At 72.0% G+C, this 25,225-nt stretch overlaps 1 protein-coding gene across 1 annotated transcript in view; it reads left to right on the plus strand.

Annotated features, from left to right (window-relative positions):
• MUC5B (mucin 5B, oligomeric mucus/gel-forming) overlaps positions 1-24,819 on the plus strand; it is a 28,552-nt gene extending 3,733 nt beyond the window's left edge. The window contains 51 exon segments of the mRNA XM_045821023.1: positions 38-128; positions 233-339; positions 1,076-1,277; positions 1,675-1,800; positions 1,891-2,008; positions 2,109-2,247; positions 2,522-2,632; positions 2,778-2,847; positions 3,180-3,317; positions 3,655-3,819; positions 4,120-4,214; positions 4,888-5,014; positions 5,233-5,488; positions 5,948-6,003; positions 6,141-6,241; positions 6,348-6,499; positions 6,823-6,961; positions 7,198-7,311; positions 8,026-8,205; positions 8,813-9,052; positions 9,874-10,030; positions 10,262-10,390; positions 10,581-10,725; positions 10,936-10,979; positions 11,055-11,252; positions 11,465-13,711; positions 13,755-13,999; positions 14,312-14,594; positions 14,597-15,241; positions 15,244-16,400; positions 16,402-16,464; positions 16,466-16,522; positions 16,524-17,082; positions 17,255-17,469; positions 17,753-17,924; positions 18,469-18,722; positions 18,859-19,045; positions 19,296-19,512; positions 19,612-19,781; positions 19,852-19,921; positions 20,170-20,270; positions 20,595-20,626; positions 20,923-21,103; positions 21,426-21,530; positions 21,625-21,662; positions 22,186-22,302; positions 22,631-22,717; positions 22,828-22,950; positions 23,261-23,306; positions 23,465-23,567; positions 24,135-24,819. Of these exon segments, the coding sequence (XP_045676979.1) occupies positions 38-128; positions 233-339; positions 1,076-1,277; positions 1,675-1,800; positions 1,891-2,008; positions 2,109-2,247; positions 2,522-2,632; positions 2,778-2,847; positions 3,180-3,317; positions 3,655-3,819; positions 4,120-4,214; positions 4,888-5,014; positions 5,233-5,488; positions 5,948-6,003; positions 6,141-6,241; positions 6,348-6,499; positions 6,823-6,961; positions 7,198-7,311; positions 8,026-8,205; positions 8,813-9,052; positions 9,874-10,030; positions 10,262-10,390; positions 10,581-10,725; positions 10,936-10,979; positions 11,055-11,252; positions 11,465-13,711; positions 13,755-13,999; positions 14,312-14,594; positions 14,597-15,241; positions 15,244-16,400; positions 16,402-16,464; positions 16,466-16,522; positions 16,524-17,082; positions 17,255-17,469; positions 17,753-17,924; positions 18,469-18,722; positions 18,859-19,045; positions 19,296-19,512; positions 19,612-19,781; positions 19,852-19,921; positions 20,170-20,270; positions 20,595-20,626; positions 20,923-21,103; positions 21,426-21,530; positions 21,625-21,662; positions 22,186-22,302; positions 22,631-22,717; positions 22,828-22,950; positions 23,261-23,306; positions 23,465-23,567; positions 24,135-24,339 (11,079 nt within the window). The 3' untranslated portion in view covers positions 24,340-24,819.
• Positions 24,820-25,225: the final 406 nt, after the last annotated feature.

Consider the following 25,225-nt stretch of genomic DNA (forward strand, 5'->3'; position numbering starts at 1 on the left):
AGGCCTACAGAGGCTGGAGCTGCCCCCTCCCCCGCAGCTGGAGCTGGACTCCAAGTACGCCAACCAGACCTGTGGCCTCTGCGGGGACTTCAACGGGCTCCGCGCCGTCAGAGAGCTCTACAGCCACAGTGAGCGCCGCCGGGGGCGGGGCCTGGGCCTGGTCGGTGTGGGGCCTGGGCGCCGGCAGACGCCCCGGGGGAGCCCCCACCCACGGAGCACCCCCTCTCCGCAGACACCAGGCTCACCCCGCTTCAGTTCGGGAACCTGCAGAAGCTGGACGGGCCCACGGAGCAGTGTGAGGACCCCCAGCCGTCCCCCGCCAACAACTGCACCGTGGAGGTGGGCACCTCTCGGGGACGGGGCCCTCCCACCCCCCCAGCCCCCCAGCCCCCCACCTTGCCGCAGCCCCTGCCTCCCCCCGGCGTGGGCACGGCTGGAGGACAGGCTCTGGCCTCTGGGGGGAGGGACCGGGGGTCCAGGTGGGGAAGGGTCTCCTGGACTGGGGGCAACCGAGGGCTGCACCTACACTCTCGGGGTGCACCTTCCGTGCCACCTGCACCCCTACTCATCTGAGTGAGCGGGCCCCTGTGCGTGTGCAAACACACCCCCACCATCCTGCTAAGTGTGCGGCTGGCTGGGAGCCCTTCCGGTGTGCCTGGAGAACCCCGGCTTCGGAAGAGGCCCGGAAGCTCTGGGACCCCCCAAACCAGCTGGAACCCCGAGCATTAAATCGGGACACCGCTGGCCAGGGCGTGGCTGGGGAAGGAGGGTGTTCTGCTCAAGGGGGGCTGGGCACCACCAGGGGCAAGGCCTGCACCCTTCTGGGGGGCCCCACGTGAGTCCCGCAGCACTGGGCGGGGCCGGGACCTCGTGTGGGTCTCTCTCCAGAGCCCAGCAGAGCTCTGCCCCAGGGCCAGCAGGTTCCGCGACTGAGCAGAAGCAGGACCAGTGGGCGGGGAGGGGGGTGGGGTGGGTGGGTGGGTGGGCAGGCGGCAGGCTAGACGGGAGGAGCCACCAGGGAAGAGGGGGCGAAGGCTGCGGGGTGGGGTTCCCACTCGGCCCCTGTGCTCCCCAGGACGACGTCTGCAGCCGCACCCTGCGGGGCCCGGGCTTTGCCGCCTGCAACCGGCTGGTGGACCCCGAGGCCTATGCGGTGGCCTGCGCCCAGGACCTGTGCAGCTGCCCCGGCTGCCTGTGCGCCACCCTCACCGAGTACTCCCGCCAGTGCGCCCACGCCGGGGGCCGGCCGCAGAGCTGGAGGGGCCCCGACCTCTGCCGTGAGTGCGCGTCGCCGGGCCTGGGTCAGGGGCTGCCCCTGAGCAGCCTGGGCCCGGCGCCCACCCTGAGGAGGGGTGGACGCCAGAGGCACACCTGGCGTCTGTGGTGGATACAGGGCAGGCAGAGCCCCTCGGGGCCCACAGAGAGAGAGGGTGGGCGGGCGGGAGAGCTGAGGGGCGGAGGGGCCCAGGGCACCCTCACCGGAGCCCAGGAGACAGCCGGGGGCCGGAACGAGCAGAGCCACGGCTTCTGAGACCGAGGGCTCCGAGGCCCGGCGGTGGCTTTTGGGCACCCTTGCTGGCACACGGAAGGTGGGAGTGGGGGCGGCCTTTCTGCGCACCCGGCCACCCGAGTGCCTTCCCGGGGGCCAAGCGTGCTCCCCTCCGCCCCCCGCAGCCCGGACGTGCCCCCTCAACATGCAGCACCAGGAGTGCGGCTCACCCTGCGCCGACACCTGCTCCAACCCCCAGCGCTCCCAGCTGTGCGAGGACCACTGCATGGACGGCTGCTTCTGCCCCCCAGGCAGGTGCCCCAGCCCTTGGGGGCAGCCCCCACCCGGACGCTGGGCCCCCACCCCACCCGGGCGCCACTGACCCGCTCACCCGCCTGCAGGCACCGTGCTGGACGACGTCACGAACACCGGCTGCCTGCCGCTGCACAGCTGCCCCTGCACCCACGGCGGCCGCACCTACGCCCCGGGGGCCTCCTTCACCTCCAGCTGCAGCTCCTGGTAGGAGCCCCTCCCCGCCCCGTCCCACCGGGGGCGTGGTGCCTGGGCCCGGCCACCGGGCCCTCACCCCTCTCACTGGCGCTCTGCTCGTGGCCCCCAGCACCTGCTCCGGGGGGCTGTGGCAGTGCCAGGACCTGCCGTGCCCGGGCACCTGCTCCGTCACGGGCGGCTCCCACATCTCCACCTACGACGAGAGGCTCTACGACATGCATGGGGACTGCGGCTACCTCCTGTCGAAGGTGCGGCCGGGCCCGCGGCCCCTGACCGGGGAAGGGTCCGTGGTGGCCGTGGGACCGGGGGCAAAGCCCCCACAGCCCCCCCCGGGCCCCGCCCCAACGGGGAAGCCCCCGGGCTCACACTCACAGGGCACGGGGGGGGGGGCTCCCCGACCCGGAGATAAGCTCCTGGGGGCGACCGGAGGTACAGAGGCCCGAGAGCCTGGGCCCTGCGGGGGCGCCCCGGGCACAGGCCCCCGCCGCGCCCGCACGCTCAGCCCCGCCCCGCTGGCCCTAGAAATGTGCGGACAGCGGCTTCGTGGTGCTGGCCGAGCTGCGGAAGTGCGGCCTGACCGACAACGAGAACTGCCTCAAAACCGTGACGCTGAGCTTGAACGGCGGGGACACGGTGAGGGTCCCACCTCGACGCCTGGGGGAGGGGAGGTGGGGCCCGGGGGCCAGGGGGCCAGGGGCGCGGGGAGCAGCCTCCAACGCCCTCCCCCGAGCCCCGTGGCCGCTCCCCACGCTGACCGTGGCCCCACCTCCCCTCGCAGACCATCCGCATCCAGGCCAGCGGCGGGGTCTTCATGAACTCCATCTACACCCAGCTGCCCCTGTCGGCAGGTGCGGGGCCCCGGGGACAGGGGGCCACACCAGAGGGAGCCTGCCCCAGGCCGGCTGGGCCCCCTGCCGGCTCCCTGTGGCCTTGGGCAGCTCCAGAACACCCCAGGGCGGGTCGGTTTGCCGGGACGGGGCGGGGCGGGGCGTCAGCGGTCCGTGGTCATGACTCCTGCCGGCGTGCGAGCTCCGGCCCGGCTCCCGGGGGACCGGACGCCTGTCCGAGCCGGTCCAGCCTCCCAGGCTGTCCCGGGAGGGCAGAGCCTCAGGCGCCGGTGGTCAGCGTGGCTGGGCCTGGCCTGGGGCGGCCTCTGACCGTGCCCCTCCCCCCGCCCCAGGGAACCTCGTCATCTTCAGGCCCTCGACCTTCTTCATCCTGGTGCACACGGGCCTCGGGCTGCAGCTGGAGGTGCAGCTGGTGCCCCTCATGCAGGTCTTCCTCAGGCTGGACCCTGCCTACCGAGGCCAGATGTGCGGTGAGGCTGGGCGGGGCCCGAGGGGCTGGGGCCGTGGGGGCACAGCGGGACCCGGGGTGTGGGTGCACGCAGGGGGCGCAGAGGGTGGCGGGAGGTGGGGACTGGGGAGGCAGCGGCTCCGAGGGCACCAGATGACCGATCGGTCTGACCGGTGGCGGGCCGTGGGGTGGGGGGCGGTGGAGAACAAGCCAGGCCGCCTTCACTCAGGGGGCTTCGCACAGGCCCGGACCCCTGCCGGAGCTGCGGCTGCAACCACAGGGTGGGAGAGCCCACCGGGAGGGGAGCAAGGGCTGGCTGGGCCGGGCAGCCCGCTGACCGAGGCCCCTCCCGCCCCCAGGTCTCTGCGGGAACTTCAACCAGAACCAGGCCGACGACTTCCGGACCCTCAGCGGCGTGGTGGAGGGCACGGCCGCCGCCTTCGCCAACACCTGGAAGACGCAGGCCGCCTGCCCCAACGTCCGGAACAGCTTCGAGGACCCCTGCGCCCTCAGCGTGGAGAACGGTACCCCGCCCTGGGGCCCATCTGCACAGACGCCCCCCCATCTCACCCGGGTGCTGTGGGCGGGGGGCGGGGGAACCCCGATATCTGCCTGCAGGCAGCGGGGTCTGGGGTGAGCAGGCGGGGGTGCTGGGACCTGTCTCTGGACAGAGACTCTTGCTGCCCACGTGGTGGTGGGCGAGCCCCAAAGCCCGGGCAGGGCCTGCATGGGGGTTGGGGGGGGGCAGAAGCCAGGGCGCAGGTGCAGGGGGAGGAGGCGGCAAGCTGTGCCCGGTGACAGTCCCCCTGTGTCCCTCCTCGCAGAGAAATACGCCCAGCACTGGTGCTCCCTGCTGACCGACCCCGCCGGCCCCTTCTCGCCTTGCCACTCCGTCATCAGCCCCGCGCCCTTCCACTCAGTGAGACCCCGACCCCCGGCCCCGTGCCCCACACGAGGCGGGTGTCCCGCCTGCAGCTGCCCCCCCCAGCCTCCCCTCTGGGTTCCTCCGTCAAGGGTCAGCTCCCGTGGAGGGGTCTGGGGGCATCCTTCCTGCCCCTCCCAGCTTCTGGGGCCCCAGGCCCTTGTGGGCTTATGGCCGCCCTGGCCCAGGCCAGGTCACCGTCACAGGCCCCAGGGGCTACCTTTCCGGGGGGACACAATCCAGCCCCCGACCACTGGCCCTCTGCCAGCTTTCCGGAAGCTCAAAGCTCCGAAATGCACAGGACAGCACCCCGGGAGGGAGTGCACACGAGGAAGACAGGCCCGCCTCTGCCCCTCTGGGAGTGGGGGCCCCGGCCCATCCAGGACCCCCGGGAGAAACAGCCCGAGCTGGGTCAGGGGTTCTCGCTGGACCTTGTCCCAGTCCTGCAGAGACCCCCTCCTGCAGACCCCCACTGAGCCACCGCCTGCCCCGCCCCTGAGTGGGCAGTGTCCCTCCTGGTGGCAGGAGGCCCCACCTTCCTTAGTCTGTAGCTGGGCTCTCCTTGGGGGCGGAGCTCCAGGCTGGCGGGGGGGGCGTGCCCAGGAGGTGGGACGGGGAGAGGAGGGGCTCTGGTGGGCCGGGTCCCTGATGCCCGCCGACCCGTCCCCAGAACTGCCTGTTCGACACCTGCAACTGCGAGAGGAGTGAGGACTGCCTGTGTGCCGCCCTGGCCTCCTACGTCCACGCCTGCGCCGCCCGGGGCCTGCTGCTCAGCGGCTGGAGGGCCGGCGTCTGCAGTGAGTGGGGGGGGGCGAGCCATCTTCCCAGGCTGGGCCAGGTGCTGGGGACCCCAGGGCAGCCACCCCCACCCAGGGTCCTCAGCAGGATCTTGGGGCTTCCCCTGCCCAACCAAGAGCCCGATGCTGTTATCATCCCCGTTTCCAGAGGGGAAACTGAGTCTCGGGCCACTTACAGCCCGGCCCAGCCACTGACCTCAGTGTTGCTCCGCCCCCAGCCAAGTACATGAACTCCTGCCCCAAGTCCCAGAGCTACGCCTACGTGGTGAGCGGCTGCCAGCCCACCTGCCGGGCCCTGAGCCAGACTGACGTCACCTGCGGGGTCAGCTTCGTGCCCGTGGACGGCTGCACCTGCCCCAACGGCACCTTCCTGGACGACAGGGGCAACTGCGTGTCCGCCGAGGCCTGTCCCTGCTACTTCCACGGCTCCGTGGTGGCCCCCGGGGAGGTGGTGCACGACCACGGTGTGGTGTGGTAAGGGCCGCCGCCCGCTCCCTCCCCGACGTCCCGCCACCACCCCCCCCCCCGGGGGCCTACCTGCCTGCCCCACACGTAGGGGAACGGGGCCCCCAGGGGAGGGAACTTCCCGCCCACCCCTCAGCCCTTCGGTAAAGAAGGGCCCCTCCCCAGGCCCAGGAGCGGGTTCGGAGGGTCCAGGGCCCAGGGAGGGGGCTGGGCGGGTGGAGCGCCCTCACCGGCCAGGCACCGTCACGGGCCGGGGCCGGGGCCGGGTCCCGCACATTGTGAGGCTGGCTTTCTCCTGCCTCTTGGCTCACGCCCTCGAGAGCCTTTGCGGGGTTGGGGGCCTTCCCCGCGACCCCGCGAGTAGGCGACGCCCTCCCCGGGTGACCAGGCCCCGGCCCCGCACCCTCCCGGCCCGGGTCAGCTGGCCAGTGGGCAGCCGCCCAGGCCGGCCATCCGTCTCTCTCGTAGCTCGTGCACCAGCGGGAAGCTGAGCTGCCTGGGCGCCGCGGAGCAGACCAGGACGGGTACCGCCCCCCCCCCACCCCCGCCCCCCAGCCTCCAGCCAGGGGGCCCTGCTCCAGGGGAAGTGGGAGGAGCCTCTGCCGCTCTGGGGCGGGGTCCCAGCTGCGCGGCCGCCACCCATTGAGCCGTCCCTCCGCAGGCTGCGTGGCGCCCATGGTGTACCTGGACTGCAACAACGCCTCGGCCGGCACCCTCGGGTCCGAGTGCCTCCGCAGCTGCCACATGCTGGACGTGGACTGCGTGAGTCCGCTGGCGGGGCGCGGCCACGTCCCTGCCCCGAGGCTGTGCCCCTCCCCCGGCGCCGCAGCAGCGGGCGCATCGCTGACCAGCTCCCTTCTCTCCGCAGTTCAGCACGCACTGCGTGTCCGGCTGTGTCTGCCCCCCCGGGCTGCTGTCCAACGGCAGCGGGGGCTGCGTGGCCGAGAAGGACTGCCCCTGTCTGCACAACGAGGCCGCCTACCAGCCCGGGGACACCATCCGGGTGGACTGCAACACCTGGTGGGTCCCGGGCCTCTCGGGGGGGGCGGTGGGCCGTGGGCAGAGCGCGGCAGCTGAGAGGCCGCAGGGGCAGTGGCCGGGCGGTCCCTGGCAGGGGGCAGACAGGAGCGGAGGCCTGGCGCCGCCCCCACCCCTTGGAAAGCCCCGTTTGGTCCCATTTGTCCTCTGGAAGGTGCCCCAGGGGCCCGGCACGTGGCGGGGCGGCAGCTGCCAAGAGCCGCTGAAGCGGCGTCCTCCGGCCTCTCACGGCGCACAGCAGCCAGGTCCCCGTCACTGTTCCCGCCGCGGCCCGGTGACAGGACCTCCCTCTCCGCCCCTTGCAGCACCTGCCGGAACCGCAGGTGGGACTGCACCCGCAGGCCCTGCCTGGGCACCTGCGTGGCCTATGGGGACAGCCACTTCATCACCTTCGACGGCGAGCGGTACAGCTTCCAGGGCAACTGCGAGTACACGCTGGCCCAGGTACCCGCTCCGCCCTCGCTCCGCCCTCGCTCCGCCCCTTGCTCTGTCCTCCCCCCGCCCCTTGCTCAGCCCCTCCCTCAGACCTTGCTCCGCCCCAGCTCCGCCCCCACCCCTTGCTCAGCCCCTCCCTCAGGCCTTGCTCCGCCCTCGCTCCGCCCCCCGCTCCGCCCCCCGTTCTGCCCTGCAGGGCCGCTGGGCTCGGGGCCTGACCAGGGTGGCGTCTCTCCCTGTCCCAGGACCACTGCGGCGGCAATGGCAGCACCAATGGCACCTTCCGCATTGTCACCGAGAACGTCCCCTGCGGGACCACGGGTGTCACCTGCTCCAAGGCCATCAAGATCTTCCTGGAGGTGAGGGGGTGACGACGAACCTTCTCCCTCTCTCAGCAGCTGACTGGCTCACCCTGTCCGGGTCCCCCGCCCTGGGCCCTCCCGCTGCATTGTGACCTGGGCTGGCTGTAACGAGTGGCTACAGCCCCTTAAACCGGGGAGACTCCGGCCCTCGTAGTTCTGAGGCCAGGGCTCCGACATCCAGGCGTGACAGTCCTGCCCCTCCCCGGGCTCCCCGGGGCTCCAGGCGTCATTTCTGCACTCGGGCCGGGCCGTGTCCCTGCCGTCTCCGCCTGTGCGTCCCACTCGTCTCTTGCAGGGACGCCCGCCGTGGGGCTCAGGGTCCCCCAGACGCGGGTTGTCTGCAGGCCCTCACCCCATCACATCTGCAGACAAGGCCCGGCGCACGGGTGTCCAGGGTCAGGGCAGGGCCTGTGCTCTGGGGGCCTCCATTCCGCCCACCACAGCCGGGACGCCCCCTTCCGGGCGAGGGAGGCCGGCGCTCACAGGGCGGGGGGCAGAGCTGCCGGCTGGGGGTTGCTTCCCCGGGGGGCCGGCGGCGAGGGAGGGCCCGAGGCCTCCCGCTGTCCACCCAGCACGCCCTGCCCAGCCTCGCGCCCGAAGATCACTGAGGTGTCCGAGCCCGGTGCCTTGGGCCCCTGCGCGCCCACGGGCCCCGCCCTGGGCCGCAGGGTGGGCTCCGCCTCCTCAGCCCCCCCGCGCGCCCCTCCACAGAACTATGAGGTCATGCTCCACGAGGGCACCTACAAGGTGGTGCGGCGGGGGCCGGGCGGAGACCTGCCCTACAGGATCCGGTACATGGGCACCCACCTGGCCGTCGAGACCCGCAGCGGCCTGGTTGTATCCTGGGACCGGAAGACCAGCGTGTTCATCCGGCTGCGCCAGGATTACAAGGTGAGGGCGGGCAGGCTGCAGACCCTCAGGCAGAGTCAGAGCCCCCTCACGGGCCTGGCCTCGCGGGACCCTCTGGCAGCTGGCGGTCTGCTGAGGGCTGGGGTTCTGAAAACGGGGGCTGTGGAGACCGAACGACCGGCGTGCGTGTCGCAGTCCTGCCGCACAGCCGCTCCGCTCCCGGGACTGTCCGCTCAGCGGGCCCACACCCTCTCGGCTGAGGTCCTAGGGGGAAGCACGTGCCTGCCCGCCTGCCCACCTGTCCCTCTGCCCGCTCTGTCCACCTGCTCACCTGTCCCTCTGCTGACCTGCGTGCCCGGTCTACATGCCCTCCTGCCCACCTGTTCACCCACCCATCTGACCACCTGTCCACCTGCCTGCTTGCCTGCCTGCCTCTTCACCTGTCCACCTGCCCACCTGCCTGCCTGGCTGGCTTCCTGCCTGTCTTCCTATCCACCTGTGCACTGCAGGACCCACTGTGCTCCTGTCCCCTTGCAAGGTCACTGGGCACCGCCCGAGGGGACTGAGTGCCCGGCGCTCACCCCGCCCCCCCAGCCAGGCTGCCCCCTGCAGCCCCGCCCCACGTGCCCGCCTGTCTCCGCGTCCGCAGGGGAGGGTCTGCGGGCTGTGCGGGAACTTCGACGACAACGCCCTCAACGACTTCACCACGCGGAGCCAGTCCGTGGCGGGCGACACCCTGGAGTTCGGCAACAGCTGGAAGTTCTCCCCGTCCTGCCCGGACGCCCCGGCGCCCAGGGACCCCTGCACCGCCAACCCCTACCGCAAGTCCTGGGCGCAGAAGCAGTGCAGCATTCTCAACGGCGCCGTCTTCCAGGCCTGCCGCTCTCAGGTGCGGGGCGGGCAGCGGCTCTGGGCAGGGGGCCGGGGCTGAGGGCCGGCGGCTGGGGTGGCCTCCTTCCCTCCGGGAGGAAGCTGAATCTGGCCTGGCCTGGCCTGGCCTGGGCCTCGGTGGACGGACGGTCTCCTCCCCGCTGACCACCGAGCATGAGCAGGGCACACTGTCTGGACCTCCCACCGGGTGGGCGCTGGTGCGCCCCTTCCCAGCAGAGAGCGTCCTGGCTGCATCCCTCTGCCCCCCGAAATGGGATCGGGGCTGCGGGTCCTACAGCCCTGGTGTGACCCCGGCCCCGCCCTGGCCCCCCCCCCATTCCCTGACTTGCCGATGCCCCCGCCGGGCCACGTGGTGCAAAGGGCCAGGATCAGCCTCAGAGACTGCCCAGCGGTCCTTCCTGTGATGAGGACACCGGTGCCCACTCACCCGCTGTTTCTGGATCTGGGACCCACGCAAGGATGAGTGGGCCTGCTGTGTGGATGCCCCCACACCTGCCCTCAGGCTCACAGAGTCCTCTGAGCCTGACCTGCAACCCCACCTGACTGGGGTCCCCTGGGCTCTGCCGCCTCCCATTTGTCAGGACAGCACCCCACAGTCCCCAGGAGGGCCGGTGTGCACCCCAGTGGGATGCTGAGCAGGGCATCAGATGCCGGGCGAGGTGAGGTCAGAGGGGACCAGGGGAGAGGCCCGGTGGGAGGAGCCTCCCCGCTGCCTCCCAGCGCAGTCACAGGTCGCAAACGGCAGGTGGGCTGCTGTCTCCGAGCCGTGCGTGCTGGTTCTTCCCACCGCTAAGCGGCCCCCCTGCCCTCTGCCCGCAGGTCGACCCCACCAAGTACTACGAGGCCTGCGTGAGCGACGCGTGCGCCTGCGACTCGGGCGGCGACTGCGAGTGCTTCTGCACGGCCGTGGCCGCCTACGCCCAGGCCTGCCGCGAGGTGGGCGTGTGCGTGTCCTGGCGCACCCCGGACGTCTGCCGTGAGTCGGGCTCGGCCGCGGTGCGGAAGGGCGGGTGCGCGGTGGCGGGAGGAGGCAGGCTGCCCTGGGCCCAGGCCACCCCCAAATGGGATGGCTCCGGGGGACAGGCTGCCCGTCCAGGGCTGAGAAATGGAACAGGGGCGAACGCCAGAGGCGGCCCGAGACCCTCCGCTCCCAGGGCGCTCGGGCCTTAGCCTCTGCCGGCCCTCGGCCTCTGTCCCCCACGCCCAGCCCTGTTCTGCGACTACTACAACCCCCACGGGGAGTGCGAGTGGCACTACCAGCCCTGCGGAGTCCCCTGCCTGCGGACCTGCCGGAACCCCAGTGGACGCTGCCTGGTGGACCTGCCCGGCCAGGAAGGTGAGGGGCAGACGTCCCGGGGAGCCCCACCTCCCCAGCCGGGGACACTGCGCAGGCGTCGGGGGGCGGGGGCGGGGCCGCGGGGCACGTGGGCTCCTGCTACCAGCACTTCGCACCCCCGGGGCCTGGCGGCGCGGACCCCCTCGCCCGCGAGGGTGAGTCTCTCCCGCCATGTGCTCGCCCGCCCCAGGCTGCTACCCCAAGTGTCCGCCCAACAAGCCGTTCTTCAGTGAGGACCAGATGAAGTGTGTGGCCCAGTGCGGCTGCTACGATGACGACGGGAACTACCACGAAGTTGGCACCAGTGTCCCCGCGGCGGAGAACTGCCAGAGCTGGTGAGGGGGCGGCTGGGGCGGGGCCGAGGGGCCGGGCGGGGCCGGAACTGCTGAGAGGGCGGTGCCAAGGGAGGGGCGGGGCCAGAGCTGGCGAGGGGTGGGGAAGAGCGGGGGCGGGGGTGGGCGGGGCCAGAGCTGGCAAGGGGCGGGGCGGGGCGGGCGGGGCGGGGCGGGGCCGGTTGGGGCCTCAGCTTCCTCCTCTCCTCCCAGTGACTGCGCCCCAGGCGGCATCCGGTGCACACACAGCCTCGCGGGTAAGGAGGGGCCTGGTTGGTTAGGACGCTGGGGGCTGGGGCTCCTCTGAGCGCTGTATCTGCCCTGACTCCCAGCCTGTAAGTGCACCTACGAGGGTAAGACGTACAGCTACGGGGACGTCATCTACAACACGACCGATGGGCTGGGTGCCTGCTTGACCGCCGTCTGCGGAGACAACGGCACGATCGCGCGGACGGTCACGGAATGCCTGGGAACAGCCTCCACCACAGCCTTCAGCTTCACCTCCACCGCGGTTCCGCCCTCCGCCACAGGTGGGCTGACCTGGGGGAAGCCACCGTCCGGGTAAGGGAAGGAGACCCAGGCCGTTGCTCCGTGCAGAAGTTCTGGGGCCGGGGACGGACTGGGATTCTGCAGGGGCCCACGGACCCGCCCTGGGGCAAGGGGCCGTGTGTCACTCGACCTCCAGGGCATGCTGGCCAGAACGCAGAGGGGGTAACCCGGTCTCCTGCCCCCACCCCCACAGGCCCAGCCCCCACCGTCTCCACCGTGTGCGTGCACCAGGAGTGCCGCTGGTCGGCCTGGTACGATGGCAGCCACCCAGAGCCCGGCATGGGCGGTGGGGACTTCGAGACGTTTGCCAGCCTGAGGCAGAGGGGCTACGACATCTGCCCGGGCCCAAGCAGCATCGAGTGCAGGGCCCAGCTGCTCCCCGACACGCCCCTGGAGCAGCTGGGCCAGAAGGTGGAGTGCGACCCCGTGCGGGGGCTCACCTGCCTCAACAGCGAGCAGAACCCCCCGCTCTGCCACAACTACGAGCTGCGGGTGCTCTGCTGCGACTACGTGCCCTGCGGCACCCCCCCGGGCCCGGCCCCCAGCCAGAGTCCGACCCCCAGGCCCTTGCCCACCTCCACCGTCCAGACGACGACGGCCTTCACCTCACCCTCCAAGGAGTCCGGGAGCCCCGAGGCTCCGAGCACCACCTGCCAGCGCCGGTGTCGGTGGACGACGTGGTTCGACGAGGATTACCCCCAGCCCGAGGAGGCGGGGGGGGACATCGAGTCCTTCGACAAGATCAGGAGCTCGGGCGGAGAGGTGTGCGAGCGGCCCGTGGACATAGAGTGCCGGGCCGAGGGCTTCCCCGACAGGCGCCCCGAGGAGCTGGGGCAGCGCGTGCACTGCGACCCCAGCTTCGGCCTGGTCTGCAGGAACGCCGAGCAGCCGGGCCTGTTCAAGATGTGCTACAACTACAGAATCCGCCTGCTGTGCTGCCGCTGTGAGGAGCCCGGCTCCACCACCGTGGCCACGACCGCTTCCAGGAGCCCCACGGCTCCCACAGCCTCCACACAGCCCACTGCCCTGCCGGGGACCTCGGGGGGCCCGTCACAGGGACCCACCCAGGGGCCGGAGACAACTCGGACGTCCAGAGCTCGGCCAAGCACGAAGACACCAGTGGGCACTTCCGGCGCGGTCTCCACCCGCCCGCCGTCTCCGCCGTTCCCTGGGACGAGCGCACCCACAGCAGGCACCCAGGTGCCCACAACCACCACGGAGGCCACCACCGGCCGTGGCACAACCGCCTGCGAACCCAAGTGTGAGTGGACAGAATGGTTTGACGTGGACTTCCCCACCTCCGGGGTCGCCGGCGGAGACATGGAGACCTACGAGAACATCAGAGCCGCGGGCGGCAAGATGTGCGCGGAGCCGCAGAAGATCGAGTGCCGGGCCGAGAACTACCCGGAGGTGAGCCTCGACCAGATCGGCCAGGTGGTCAGCTGCAGCCTGCAGACCGGGCTGGTGTGCAGGAACCGGGACCAGAAGGGACAGTTCAACATGTGCTTCAACTACAACATCCGACTGCTGTGCTGTGAGCAGGCCCCCCACTGCCCCACTGCCCGGACACCCACGACCCTGGGTCCGCCAGCCACCCAGACCACACCCACCCCCTCAAGGACACCCGCATCCACCAGGTCGGCCCACACACCTGGCCGCGAAACAGCCCACGTGCGGACGGTCACCACGCAGACCACACGCAGGGTCCCAACCAGCAGTCCCACCTTTGGGACCACCCTGCTCTTCAGCACCACAACGACCAAACCCATCCCATCCACTCCGACCTCTGTGACGACAGGGGTCTGCATGCCTCGCTGCACCTGGACAGACTGGCTGGACCAGAGCTACCCCATGCCCGGGGCCTCGGGCGGCGACTTTGAGACCTTCGACAACCTCCGGGCGGCCGGCAGGGCCCTGTGCGCGCACCCCGTGGGCCTGGAGTGCCGGGCCGAGTCCCAGCCCGACGTGCCCCCTGGCCCAGCTGGGCCAGGTGGTGCTGTGCAGCCTGGGGAGGGCCTGGTGTGCCGCAACCGCGACCAGGCCGGCCCGTTCCAGATGTGCCTCAACTACCAGGTCCGCGTGCTCTGCTGCGACTACAGCCACTGCCCCCCAACACCGGCCACCACCACGGCCCCTCCGCCCCTCTCAGTGGCCACCGGCACCCCAGGGCCGTCCTCCGCGACGGCCACCACCCTAACTGGAACCTCCAGGGCCACCAGCCGGGTCTCAGGGCCCAGCAGCCAGCCCGGGGGCTCCAGCACCACGGCCAGCACAACCCGGGCCACCTCCAGCTCGGGGGCCAGCACCGGGGGGTCCCCGCCGCCCCCCATTGCTCAGACCACCAGCACCCTGCCCCCCACCACCCGACGCCCCTCATCAGGCGTCCCCCACGCCCTCGGCGTCTTCGGGGACCACCCAGACCCCAGCCACGATGCCCTCGGTCTCGCCCACCACCGAGTGTGCGCCTCGCTGCACCTGGACAGACTGGCTGGACCAGAGCTACCCCATGCCCGGGGCCTCGGGCGGCGACTTTGAGACCTTCGACAACCTCCGGGCGGCCGGCAGGGCCCTGTGCGCGCACCCCGTGGGCCTGGAGTGCCGGGCCGAGTCCCAGCCCGACGTGCCCCTGGCCCAGCTGGGCCAGGTGGTGCTGTGCAGCCTGGGGAGGGCCTGGTGTGCCGCAACCGCGACCAGGCCGGCCCCGTTCCAGATGTGCCTCAACTACCAGGTCCGCGTGCTCTGCTGCGACTACAGCCACTGCCCCCCCCCCAACACCGGCCACCACCACGGCCCCTCCGCCCCCTCTCAGTGGCCACCGGCACCCCAGGGCCGTCCTCCGCGACGGCCACCACCCTAACTGGAACCTCCAGGGCCACCAGCCGGGTCTCAGGGCCCAGCAGCCAGCCCGGGGGCTCCAGCACCACGGCCAGCACAACCCGGGCCACCTCCAGCTCGGGGGCCAGCACCGGGGGGTCCCCGCCGCCCCCCATTGCTCAGACCACCAGCACCCTGCCCCCCACCACCCGCCGCCCCTCATCAGGCGCCCCCCACGCCCTCGGCGTCTTCGGGGACCACCCAGACCCCAGCCACGATGCCCTCGGTCTCGCCCACCACCGAGTGTGCGCCTCGCTGCACCTGGACAGACTGGCTGGACCAGAGCTACCCCATGCCCGGGGCCTCGGGCGGCGACTTTGAGACCTTCGACAACCTCCGGGCGGCCGGCAGGGCCCTGTGCGCGCACCCCGTGGGCCTGGAGTGCCGGGCCGAGTCCCAGCCCGACGTGCCCCTGGCCCAGCTGGGCCAGGTGGTGCTGTGCAGCCTGGGGAGGGCCTGGTGTGCCGCAACCGCGACCAGGCCGGCCCGTTCCAGATGTGCCTCAACTACCAGGTCCGCGTGCTCTGCTGCGACTACAGCCACTGCCCCCCAACACCGGCCACCACCACGGCCCCTCCGCCCCTCTCAGTGGCCACCGGCACCCCAGGGCCGTCCTCCACGACGGCCACCACCCTAACTGGAACCTCCAGGGCCACCAGCCGGGTCTCAGGGCCCAGCAGCCAGCCCGGGGCCTCCAGCACCACGGCCAGCACAACCCAGGCCACCTCCAGCTCCGGGGCCAGCACCGGGGGGTCCCCGCCGCCCCCCATTGCTCAGACCACCAGCACCCTGCCCCCCACCACCCGACGCCCCTCATCAGGCGCCCCCACGCCCTCGGCGTCTTCGGGGACCACCCAGACCCCAGCCACGATGCCCTCGGTCTCGCCCACCACCGAGTGTGCGCCTCGCTGCACCTGGACAGACTGGCTGGACCAGAGCTACCCCATGCCCGGGGCCTCGGGCGGCGACTTTGAGACCTTCGACAACCTCCGGGCGGCCGGCAGGGCCCTGTGCGCGCACCCCGTGGGCCTGGAGTGCCGGGCCGAGTCCCAGCCCGACGTGCCCCTGGCCCAGCTGGGCCAGGTGGTGCTGTGCAGCCTGGGGAGGGCCTGGTGTGCCGCAACCGCGACCAGGCCGGCCCGTTCCAGATGTGCCTCAACTACCAGGTCCGCGTGCTCTGCTGCGACTACAGCCACTGCCCCCCAACACCGGCCACCACCACGGCCCCTCCGCCCCTCTCAGTGGCCACCGGCACCCCAGGGCCGTCCTCCGCGACGGCCACCACCCTAACTGGAACCTCCAGGGCCACCAGCCGGGATCTCAGGGCCCAGCAGCCAGCCCGGGGCCTCCAGCACCACGGCCAGCACAACCCAGGGCCACCTCCAGCTCGGGGGGCCAGCACCGGGGGGTCCCCGCCGCCCCCCATTGCTCAGACCACCAGCACCCTGCCCCCCACCACCCGCCGCCCCTCATCAGGCGTCCCCACGCCCTCGGCGTCTTCGGGGACCACCCAGACCCCAGCCACGATGCCCTCGGTCTCGCCCACCACCGAGTGTGCGCCTCGCTGCACCTGGACAGACTGGCTGGACCAGAGCTACCCCATGCCCGGGGCCTCGGGCGGCGACTTTGAGACCTTCGACAACCTCCGGGCGGCCGGCAGGGCCCTGTGCGCGCACCCCGTGGGCCTGGAGTGCCGGGCCGAGTCCCAGCCCGACGTGCCCCTGGCCCAGCTGGGCCAGGTGGTGCTGTGCAGCCTGGGGGAGGGCCTGGTGTGCCGCAACCGCGACCAGGCCGGCCCGTTCCAGATGTGCCTCAACTACCAGGTCCGCGTGCTCTGCTGCGACTACAGCCACTGCCCCCCAACACCGGCCACCACCACGGCCCCTCCGCCCCTCTCAGTGGCCACCGGCACCCCAGGGCCGTCCTCCACGACGGCCACCACCCTAACTGGAACCTCCCGGGCCACCAGCCGGGTCTCAGGGCCCAGCAGCCAGCCCGGGGGCTCCAGCACCACGGCCAGCACAACCCAGGGCCACCTCCAGCTCGGGGGCCAGCACCGGGGGTCCCCGCCGCCCCCCATTGCTCAGACCACCAGCACCCTGCCCCCCCCCCACCACCCGACGCCCCTCATCAGGCGTCCCCCACGCCTCGGCGTCTTCGGGACCACCCAGACCCCAGCCACGATGCCCTCGGTCTCGCCCACCACCGAGTGTGCGCCTCGCTGCACCTGGACAGACTGGCTGGACCAGAGCTACCCCCATGCCCGGGGCCTCGGGCGGCGACTTTGAGACCTTCGACAACCTCCGGGCGGCCGGCAGGGGCCCTGTGCGCGCACCCCGTGGGCCTGGAGTGCCGGGCCGAGTCCCAGCCCGACGTGCCCCCTGGCCCAGCTGGGCCAGGTGGTGCTGTGCAGCCTGGGGGAGGGCCTGGTGTGCCGCAACCGCGACCAGGCCGGCCCGTTCCAGATGTGCCTCAACTACCAGGTCCGCGTGCTCTGCTGCGACTACAGCCACTGCCCCAGCTCCCCTGCCACGTCCAGGGCCCCTCCTTCCAGCCCGGGGACCAGCGGCCGCCCGTCACCCGCAGGGACCTCAGCAACGTTGTCTACAGCCACCGCCAGTCAGCCTCTGCCCTCGTCCCCCGGCAGCACTGCGGGCACCCCTGCTCCCCAGCCTCCCCACTCCCCTTTCAGCACCACCGGCCGCGTGCCTGCCCCCAGTTCCTCTGCCTTCCCGGGTACTCTCAGCACAGCCCCCCTGGTCACCTCCCCCAGACAGACCGCCTCCGGCGTCCCACCCACAAGTCCCACATTGGCGACAGCCCTGCACACCACGCCCCCCTTCACCCTCAGCAGCCTCAGGCCCACGGCCTCCCCGGGCACCCCCGGCCCCACCACCGCCTGCCTGTGCCGGGCGTTTGGACAGCTTTTCAAACCAGGTCAGTGAGGAACCGTTCCCTCCTGGAATACACCTGGGCCTGGCCCTCAGTTCCTGGGGAGGGCCCCCAGCTCTGTGCCCCGTGCTCCATGCCCCGCGTGGTGACACCCGCCACTGGGGACCCGTCCTTGGCTGGCCAGGGCGTCTCACGTCTGTGACTGTCTCTCCCACAGGGGACATCGTCTACAACAGGACCGACCATGCCGGCTGCTCCTTCCACGCTGTCTGCAACCGGCACTGTGAGCTCGACCGCTTCCAGGATACCTGCGCCACCACCAGGCCCCCGGAGCCCCAGACTGCCGTAACCCCGACCACCCCGGGGCCCCAGACTGTCGTAACCCCGACCACCCCGCCTGCTGGCTGCAACCTCACCGACCCTCCCCGGAAGGTGTGTGGCCCCCCCTTCCTGTGCTGCCCATCCTTGCTGTGTGCTGAGGGTCGGGGGCTACTGCTGCGTCCCCTGGGGCAACCCCCAGCCCCGCGGTGAGCCCGGCTTGGGGGGGGGCTCCGGCAGGAGAGCAGCACAGGGTCGGGCTGGGCCAGGCCCGAGGACAGCCCCGCCCCCGGCCACAGGGGCCGCGGCTGCGGTGGTGGCGGGGGCGGGACGTCCGGTGTCCTGGGTGCGCCCCCCGCCCCCCGCCCCCCGCGAGCTGGTGTCCGCTCGCCGCCAGGTGAATGAGTCCTGGACGCTGGAGGACTGCACCGTGGCCCGCTGTGAGGGCGACAACCGCATCACCCTGCTGAAGCCGAAGCCGGTGGAGAAGGTGGCCTGCGCGAACGGGCGCCCGCCGGTGAAAGTGCAGAGCCCGCTGGACCCCTGCCAGTACCACTACGAGTGCGAGTGTGAGAGGCCGCGGGGCCCGGCGGGGCCGGTGGGCGCGGCGGTGGGCTCCCGGGCGCACGTTTGCCGAGGTCCGGAGCGACCTTCTGTGCCGCTGCCCCCGGGAAGGACCCTAAAACAGGTGCCTGAGCAGCTCCGCCCCGGCCTGGAGGCCCTCGGCCGCAGTGTCACGGGGGCCACTCTTCCCCAGAGCCGCAGGGGGGCCCTTCCTGCCGAGTCCTGGCCCTCCTGGGTGGTGGCTGTGCCCCCCCCACCTCGTTCACGTGGCCCCTCCCCTCTCTGTGTCTTTTCTGAGGACACTTGTCATTGGATTCCGGGCCACCTGGCTGGTAATCCAGGGGGACCTCATCTCAGGACCCTTCACTGAACAACAGCAGTGAAGACCCTTCCCCAGGAGGTCTCGGGGTCTTGGTGGACGCGTGGAGGCCACGAAGCAACACACTTGCCTGTTTTATACGTGCGGCCGCTGAGGCCCGGGGGGCCGGCGGGGGCCCCCCAGGCGGCCGTGCCGGGGGCACTGGGTGAGGGCGCTGTCCGTGTCCGCAGGCTCCTGCAGCAGCTGGGGGGGCTCCAACTACCTCACCTTCGACGGCACCTCCTACTCCTTCCGGGACGCCTGCACGCACGTCCTGGTGAAGGAGATCCACCCCCGCCTCGGGAACCTCACCGTCCTGCTGGACAACCACTACTGCGGGGCGGCCGCGGCCCGGTGTCCCCGCGCCCTCATCGTCCACTACGAGTCCATGGAGGTCGACCTCACCACCACCGCCGCCGGCGCCAGCGGGCAGGAGGAGAGCCTGGTGGGTGCGGGGCGGCGGGCGGCGCCCAGGCCGGCGGGGGCGGGGACCCAGCCACCAGGGGCGTGTCAGCACCGAGGGGTGCGCTGCGGGGGGGGAGGGCCGGGCCCCTGCGACAGGTCCCCCAATGTGTCCCCAGGTCCTCTTCAACCACGTCCGGGTGAGCCATGGCTTCAGCAAGGACGGCGTGAATGTGTCCATGATGGGAAGCACCGCGGTGCGTGTCGACATTCCGGCCATCGGTGTCAGCGTCACCTTAGACGGGCACATCTTCCAGATCCAGCTGTCCTACAGCCACTTCGCCAACAACACCGAGGGCCAGTGCGGTGAGTGGGCACGCGGCCCCGACCCCGGCGCTCGCAAGTCCGCCCGCCCCGCCCCCAGGCTCGGCCCCGCCCCCAGGCTCGGCCCCGCCCCCAGGCTCGGCCACGCCCCCTGCTGCCTGCCCCGGGCTGTGATTGGTGGCTCCGAACCAATAACCGCAGTGGGGCGGAGGGGGAGGTGAAAGGCTGGCGGCCGCGCGGCGGGGGTCCAGCCTGGTCCCCAGGGTGACCCTCCCGGCCCCTGACTCCCCAGGCACTTGCACCAACGACAGGACGGACGACTGCCGCCGGCCGGACGGCACCGTGGCCCCCACCTGTCAGGACATGGGCAAGGACTGGCTGGTCCCCGGGAGCTGCTGGGCACCCACAGGCCCCCCCACGACCGCCACCCGCTCCTCATCCCCGGCGCCCACCGCTCCCTCTGCCTCCCCGTGCCCCACCGCGCACCTCTGTGAGCTGCTGCTGAGCCCGTGAGTCCCCCCAGGGCGCTGGGCCGTCCCGGGGCGGTGGCCCTGCTGGGGCCCGGCACCCAGCTCCCCGCGCCGACCTCCGACCGCCCCCGCCCACAGCGTCTTCGCCGAGTGCCACCGCCTCATCCCGCCCAGCCTGTTCTTCAGCGCCTGCGTCCTTGACGCCTGCCGCCCTGAGGCGCCCTGCCAGAGCCTGGAGGCCTACGCGGCGCTCTGCCGAGCGCGCGGCGCGTGCAGCGACTGGCGGAACGCCACCGGCGGGCTGTGCAGTGAGTCCGGGGCAGCCGCCAGGGGCTCCGGCCTCCTCGGCGCGCCTGACACCCGTCTCTGTGCCCCCAGACTTCACCTGCCCGCCCGAAAAGGTGTACAAGTCGTGTGGCCCTTCGCAGCCCAGGTCCTGTGATTCCAGGTGAGCACCGGCGGGGGCGGGACCAGTGGGGACAGTGTCCAGAGGGCCTGGGAGCAGCCAGGAGGGGACAGGAGGAGGGGCCGGGATCTCTGGGGTGCTCTTCCCTGGCCCAGACCTCCAGCCCGGACCCCATGGGACGCTCAGGGCAGCTGACCAGCCCAGCACCCCACCCATGCCCGCGGCCCCTCTCCCTCACGCTGCCCGTCCCCTTGGACGGAGGGTCCTAAGGCCGCCCCCTCACCTTGCAGGACACAGATCTCAGGGAACAGGGGGCTGGTGGAGGGCTGCTTCTGTCCCGACAGCCACATCCTCTTCAACTCCTACACGGGCATCTGTGTGCCGGAGTGCCGTAAGCGCCACCCGGGACCCGGCCTGTGGGCGGGTGGAGGGGACGGCGGGGTGGGGAGCCACCGGGCGGACCCCTCTGTCCTGGGCCCGGCCTGCCTCGGCGTCCCACTGCCCACGGTCCCAGGCCAGCTCCCGCCTGTGCTGCAGGTGGCCCTGCGGCCACCCCTTGAGCAGAGACCGGAGTTTCTGTTCTCGGTGGGAGGACGGCGGCCTTGTCTGGGGGCGTGGCCAGGACCGAGAGGACGTGTCCCTGTGGCCCGGGGCCTCTGCCACTGGGCTGCCAACCCCGGGACCTCTAGTGAGTCCCTTTCTCCTTTCCTTCCAGCCTGCGTGGGACCAGACGGGCATCCCAAATACGTGAGTGGTTCTGCCCCCACCTGGCCCCACCTCGCTCAAGCGGAAGGAGGGAGCGAGTGCCTCCCCGTCGGAGCGGCCGACTCTGCCATGGCAGCCGCGGTGGGGCCGGCTGGGGGGGTACCTCGGTGTGTGACACGCCTGTCACAACGGCTGCTCCAGAGAAGGGGGCTAGAGCGGGAGGCCAAGCGCTGACTGGGCCAGGCTGAGGGCCGGGGCCTGGCCTGCTGCTGGGCGCGGCCCGAGAGGCGGGGGCACCGTCCAGGAGCCCTGGGGGACCCTGGCCTGCTCTGTTCCAGCCCGGAGATAAGTGGGAAAGCAACTGCCAGAACTGCGTGTGTGACAAGAGCTCCGTGTCGGTGCGGTGTGTCCCGGTGCAGTGTGACGCCCAAGCCCAGCCCCCGGAGTGCGGCCGGCCTGGCTTCGTGCCTATGATCAGGTCCCAGGCTGGCAGCTCGTGCTGCAAGGAGATGCTGTGTGGTGAGCCCTGCTTCCCGGTGGGCCAGGTGGGGCGGGGGCAGCCGAGGAGGGGAGAGGCACAGCACGCCCGGCCAGCAGGGCCCGCGGGCAGGTTTGACCCCTGCTGGACCACTGGGGTGGGATCGTTTTTCCTCCTAGAAATGAGGCGGGTGACCTCTGGTCTGTCCAGGGACTTGGGAGGGACCAGGGAGGTGACAGTGAGGGGGCCTGAAGAGAACCCAGAGGGCCACAGAGGAAAAACACTTCCTCGGCTCCGATGTGGGGGGACCCTGGGGGCCGGGAGGGCAGGGGTCACCGCCACGGTGTCCTCCTTCTCCCGCAGTCTGCAACTCGAGCACCTGCCAGCAGAGGCCCCCGGAATGTAGGCCCCAGGAGGAGCTGGTCCGCACCCAGAAGGAGGGCGACTGCTGCCCCACCTACTACTGCAGTGCGTTCCCTGGGGTGGTGCTTGGGGCAGGGGCAGGGTTGTCTGGGCGCCCTCCCACTGCCCAGCAGGTCCTCAGTTCTCCCTCCCCTTCCAGTGCCCACGCTGTGCTCCTACAACGGCACCTCCTACGGGGTAAGCGCTCGGAGGCCCGCTGGCGGGCGGCAGGCTCTGCACGTCGCTGAGGGGGCACCCGGGCCCTGGGGACCTCCCTCCACTTCTCGGTTCCACACGCTCAGCTGTCTGCCCCTCCTGCCCTGGGAGCGGACAGACAGAGGGGCTCTGCGCCCTCTATAGCCGGTGGGGATGCGGGGGCCCATGGGAGGGGCGCCTGGTGCGGAGAGCTCGGCAGGGCTGCGGCTCCACACCTGGTGGCCTCCCGGAAGACTGTTGGGGCGGGGCCACACCCTCCTGGTGCCCTCCAGTCTGCCCAGGACCCCTGCCGCTCAGGGTCCTGCCTCTGTCCTGGGCTCCTGCTGCTCTCCTGGCCTGCGCCCGGCCAGGGGGCACGCCGTGACTCCACCTGGAGAAGGAAGAGCGCCGCTGTGGGCCTCCCTGCCCCCCGGCCCGCCTGGCCCCCGGCCCGCCTGGCCCAGGCGGGGGCCCCTCACCGCCAGGCCGCCCACCCACGCCCTCTGCCCCCCCCCGCCCCCTGCAGGTCGGGGCGACCTTCCCAGCAACCGTTCCCTGCCACACATGCACCTGCCTGTCTGCGGACAGCAGAATGCTGACTGTGCACTGTGCGGAGGACACCTGCAACACCACCTGTCCCCAGGTGAGCTACCCCTGGCTCACCCACCTGGCAGCATCCTTGACACTGGTACCCAGACCCCAGGGCAGATTCCTTAGCTCGGCCTGTGCCGGGGCCTTGATTTTCCCTGAGAGGAGGTCACGAAGCGGGAGGGCAGGGTGTGCATGCGTGTCTGTGTGTGTGTAGGGGTACGGGGGGGGCAGGGCTTGCAGGCTGCTGGGGGCTAGGGTCGGGTTCTAGGGAGGCCGACGTAGATGCGGAGGGGCTGGAAGCAGGGCGAGGCTGAGGCAGGACCAGGGGGCAGCCCCTCTCGCTCAGAGCCAGGCCCGGACGAGCTTCTGTCTGCCCCCAGGGCTACCAGTACTCCGCGGTGGCCGGGCAGTGCTGCGGGGAGTGCACGCTGGCAGCCTGCCTCACGCCCGATGGCCAGGTGCTCCAGGTAAGGGGGGCCGGGTCCCAGCCCTCCACCCAGGAGACCCTCCCCGCCAGCCCTCCTCGGACCACAAGACCACCCTCACCCCGCCTTCCACTCGTCCCCGTGCCTTTCAGCCCAACGAGACCTGGGTCAACAGCCTGGTGGACAACTGCACCCACTACCACTGCCAGGTCGAGAGAGGGGTCCACGTGCTGATCCCCAGGCCCGAGGCCTGCCCAGACCTGTCCAGCTGCAGGGTGTGTGCCGGGGGTATCCGACAGCTCGCTGGCTGCCGCGCCCGGGAGGCCCCGCCCACACCCCGCCCCGCCCCGCCCCGGAATCCACGCCCCACCAGGGGCCACGCCCCCACACACGAGGCCACGCCCACCATCTGGAATCCCCGCCCCTGCTCGGGAGACCACGCCTTGTCCCGCCCTGAAACCCACACCCCACCTAGGGCCACGCCCCCACCGTAAAGGCCACGCCCACCCCGCCCTGGAATCCCCGCCCAAGAGGCCCTCTGGAGCTCTCCCCCGCCCCCAACCCTTTCTCCCTCCCTTGCTGCAGGGCATCCTCAGGAAAACCGGCTGCTGCTTCTCCTGCGAGGAAGAGGGTAAGTCGAGGCCGCCCTCCTGCTCTCCAGCTGTGTCCAGCCTCCGCCCACTGGCTCACCCCCGCCCCCGGGCCTTCGGAGCCACACCCTGAGCGGCCAGCTCAGCGGGGTCGGGTCTGTTGAGACGCCCTCACCTGCCCGCCCTTTCCTCTGTCCAGACTCCTGCCGGGTCCGCGTCAACAGGACGGTGCTGCGGCACCAGGGCTGCGAGGCCCCGGTCAACATGACCTTCTGCGAGGGCCCCTGCCCGGGAGTGTCCGAGTGAGTGGGCCCGCGCCTGCCCTGCCCCCGGCCCCCTGCAGACCAGCGGGAAGGTGCCCAGGCCGCACATCGCCGCACAGTGACGATGGCAGCCGCCCTTGGCCCGAGGCCCTGCCCTGGGTCCTGGGTGGTCCAGAGGGGAGAGGGTGACCACGGAGGCGCTCCCCTCTGTCCGCACCTGTCTGTCCGTCCGCAGAGTGCCCCTCCGAGCCAGGCCCCGACAGCCAGGCACAGAGACGGCTAGCTGCGCTCGGGGGGCAGGTTCAGGGCCTTCCGCCAGCCCGGCTCTCGGGGCAGAGCCAGCCCCCTGGCCTGGGCCGCGGCCAGCAGTGAGCCCTCAGCCGGAACAAGAGGGTGGACGGCCCGGGGCAGGCTCCTGGAGGAGGGGTCTGTGGGGTCAGCAAGGTCGGTGGGGGGAGAGGGTGCCTGGCCAGAGAAGCTAGGGATCCAAATGACCCCGACCGCCCACAGGGCCGCCCCAGGCTCGGGCAGCGCAGCCCGGCACCCGCACACCAGCGCGGGGCGCTCCGGGCGGTGAGGCGGCGTCTGAGGTCCGTGTGTCCGCAGGTACTCCCCCGAGGCCCGGGCCATGCAGCGGCGGTGCACCTGCTGCCGGGAGACCAGGGCCCACGAGGCGGCGGTGGCCCTGCGGTGCCCCGACGGGACGGCCGTCCAGTACACCTACACCCACGTGGAGCAGTGCAGCTGCACCCCCGCCCCCGCCTGCGTGCCCGAGGCCCCCTCGGACCGCACCTACGCCCACATGTCCTAGGGGCCGCCGCCGTCTGACGCCACCGTGCCCCGCCCACCTCCCACCTGCCCAGGGTGGAACCCACACCCCGGCGGCAGCGGGAAACAGACAGTGCGGTGGGGGTCCAGCTGAGGGGGCCACGAGGCAGGGGACCCCTCCGGCCCATCCCGGTCGCCCGCCCTGCCCTCAGCGCCAGGCCTCCTCTGGAACAAGCACCCCTCCCACCAGACGCGCCCCTCGCCGGCATCGGAGGGGCCGGGCTGTGCTGCCCCCACTGCAGGCCTGCAGGCCGTGGAGCGTGGCCCCTCCCGCAGCACTGACACCTGCCCGGGCGGGGCCTGCTGCCTCTGGGGGCGGTGCAGGCTGGGTGGCCGGCCGCCCGCTCACGTCTGGACCTGGGGCTGAGCGGCCGAGGGGCGGCCGGGGAGGGGTCAGTGCTGGAAGCACCGCCTCCGCTCCCCCAGCCCCAACCTCGCAAATAAACGCTGAGCATCGTGCACACGTGGTGGTCCTGGCGTCTCTTCCGCCGGCGGGCTTCCCGGGCCCCCCTCCTGGGGCCTGGGCTGTGCAGGGGCCCCCAGGCTGCACGGCACCCCCGCGGCCTGTGCTGCCCCCGCTGGGAGGGGCAGGAGGGCGGGGACAGGAGGCCCAGCGGCCTGGGCCAGTCTCGAGTGGGCTGTGGGGGCCCTGGCAGGAGCCAGGGGTCAGCCAAGGGCTCGGGAGCACCCTCCCCGTTACTTCGAACGCTCCGGGCTGTTAGGAAACTGGTGGCAGATGGTGGGGCCTGGGCCGGAAGCGGCTGCCCCCGCAGGCTGGCTGCGCGGGGCGGGGGAGGGCACAGTGCTGCTCGGACCCGAGGGAGCCGCCCCCACCCCCGGCGCGGCAGCCCCTCCTCCCCGGGGGTCCT

Source organism: Phyllostomus hastatus, unplaced genomic scaffold (genome assembly GCF_019186645.2).
Source record: "Phyllostomus hastatus isolate PE091 unplaced genomic scaffold, TTU_PhHast_1.1 phas_scaffold_443, whole genome shotgun sequence".
Classification (NCBI taxonomy): Eukaryota; Metazoa; Chordata; class Mammalia; order Chiroptera; family Phyllostomidae; genus Phyllostomus; species Phyllostomus hastatus.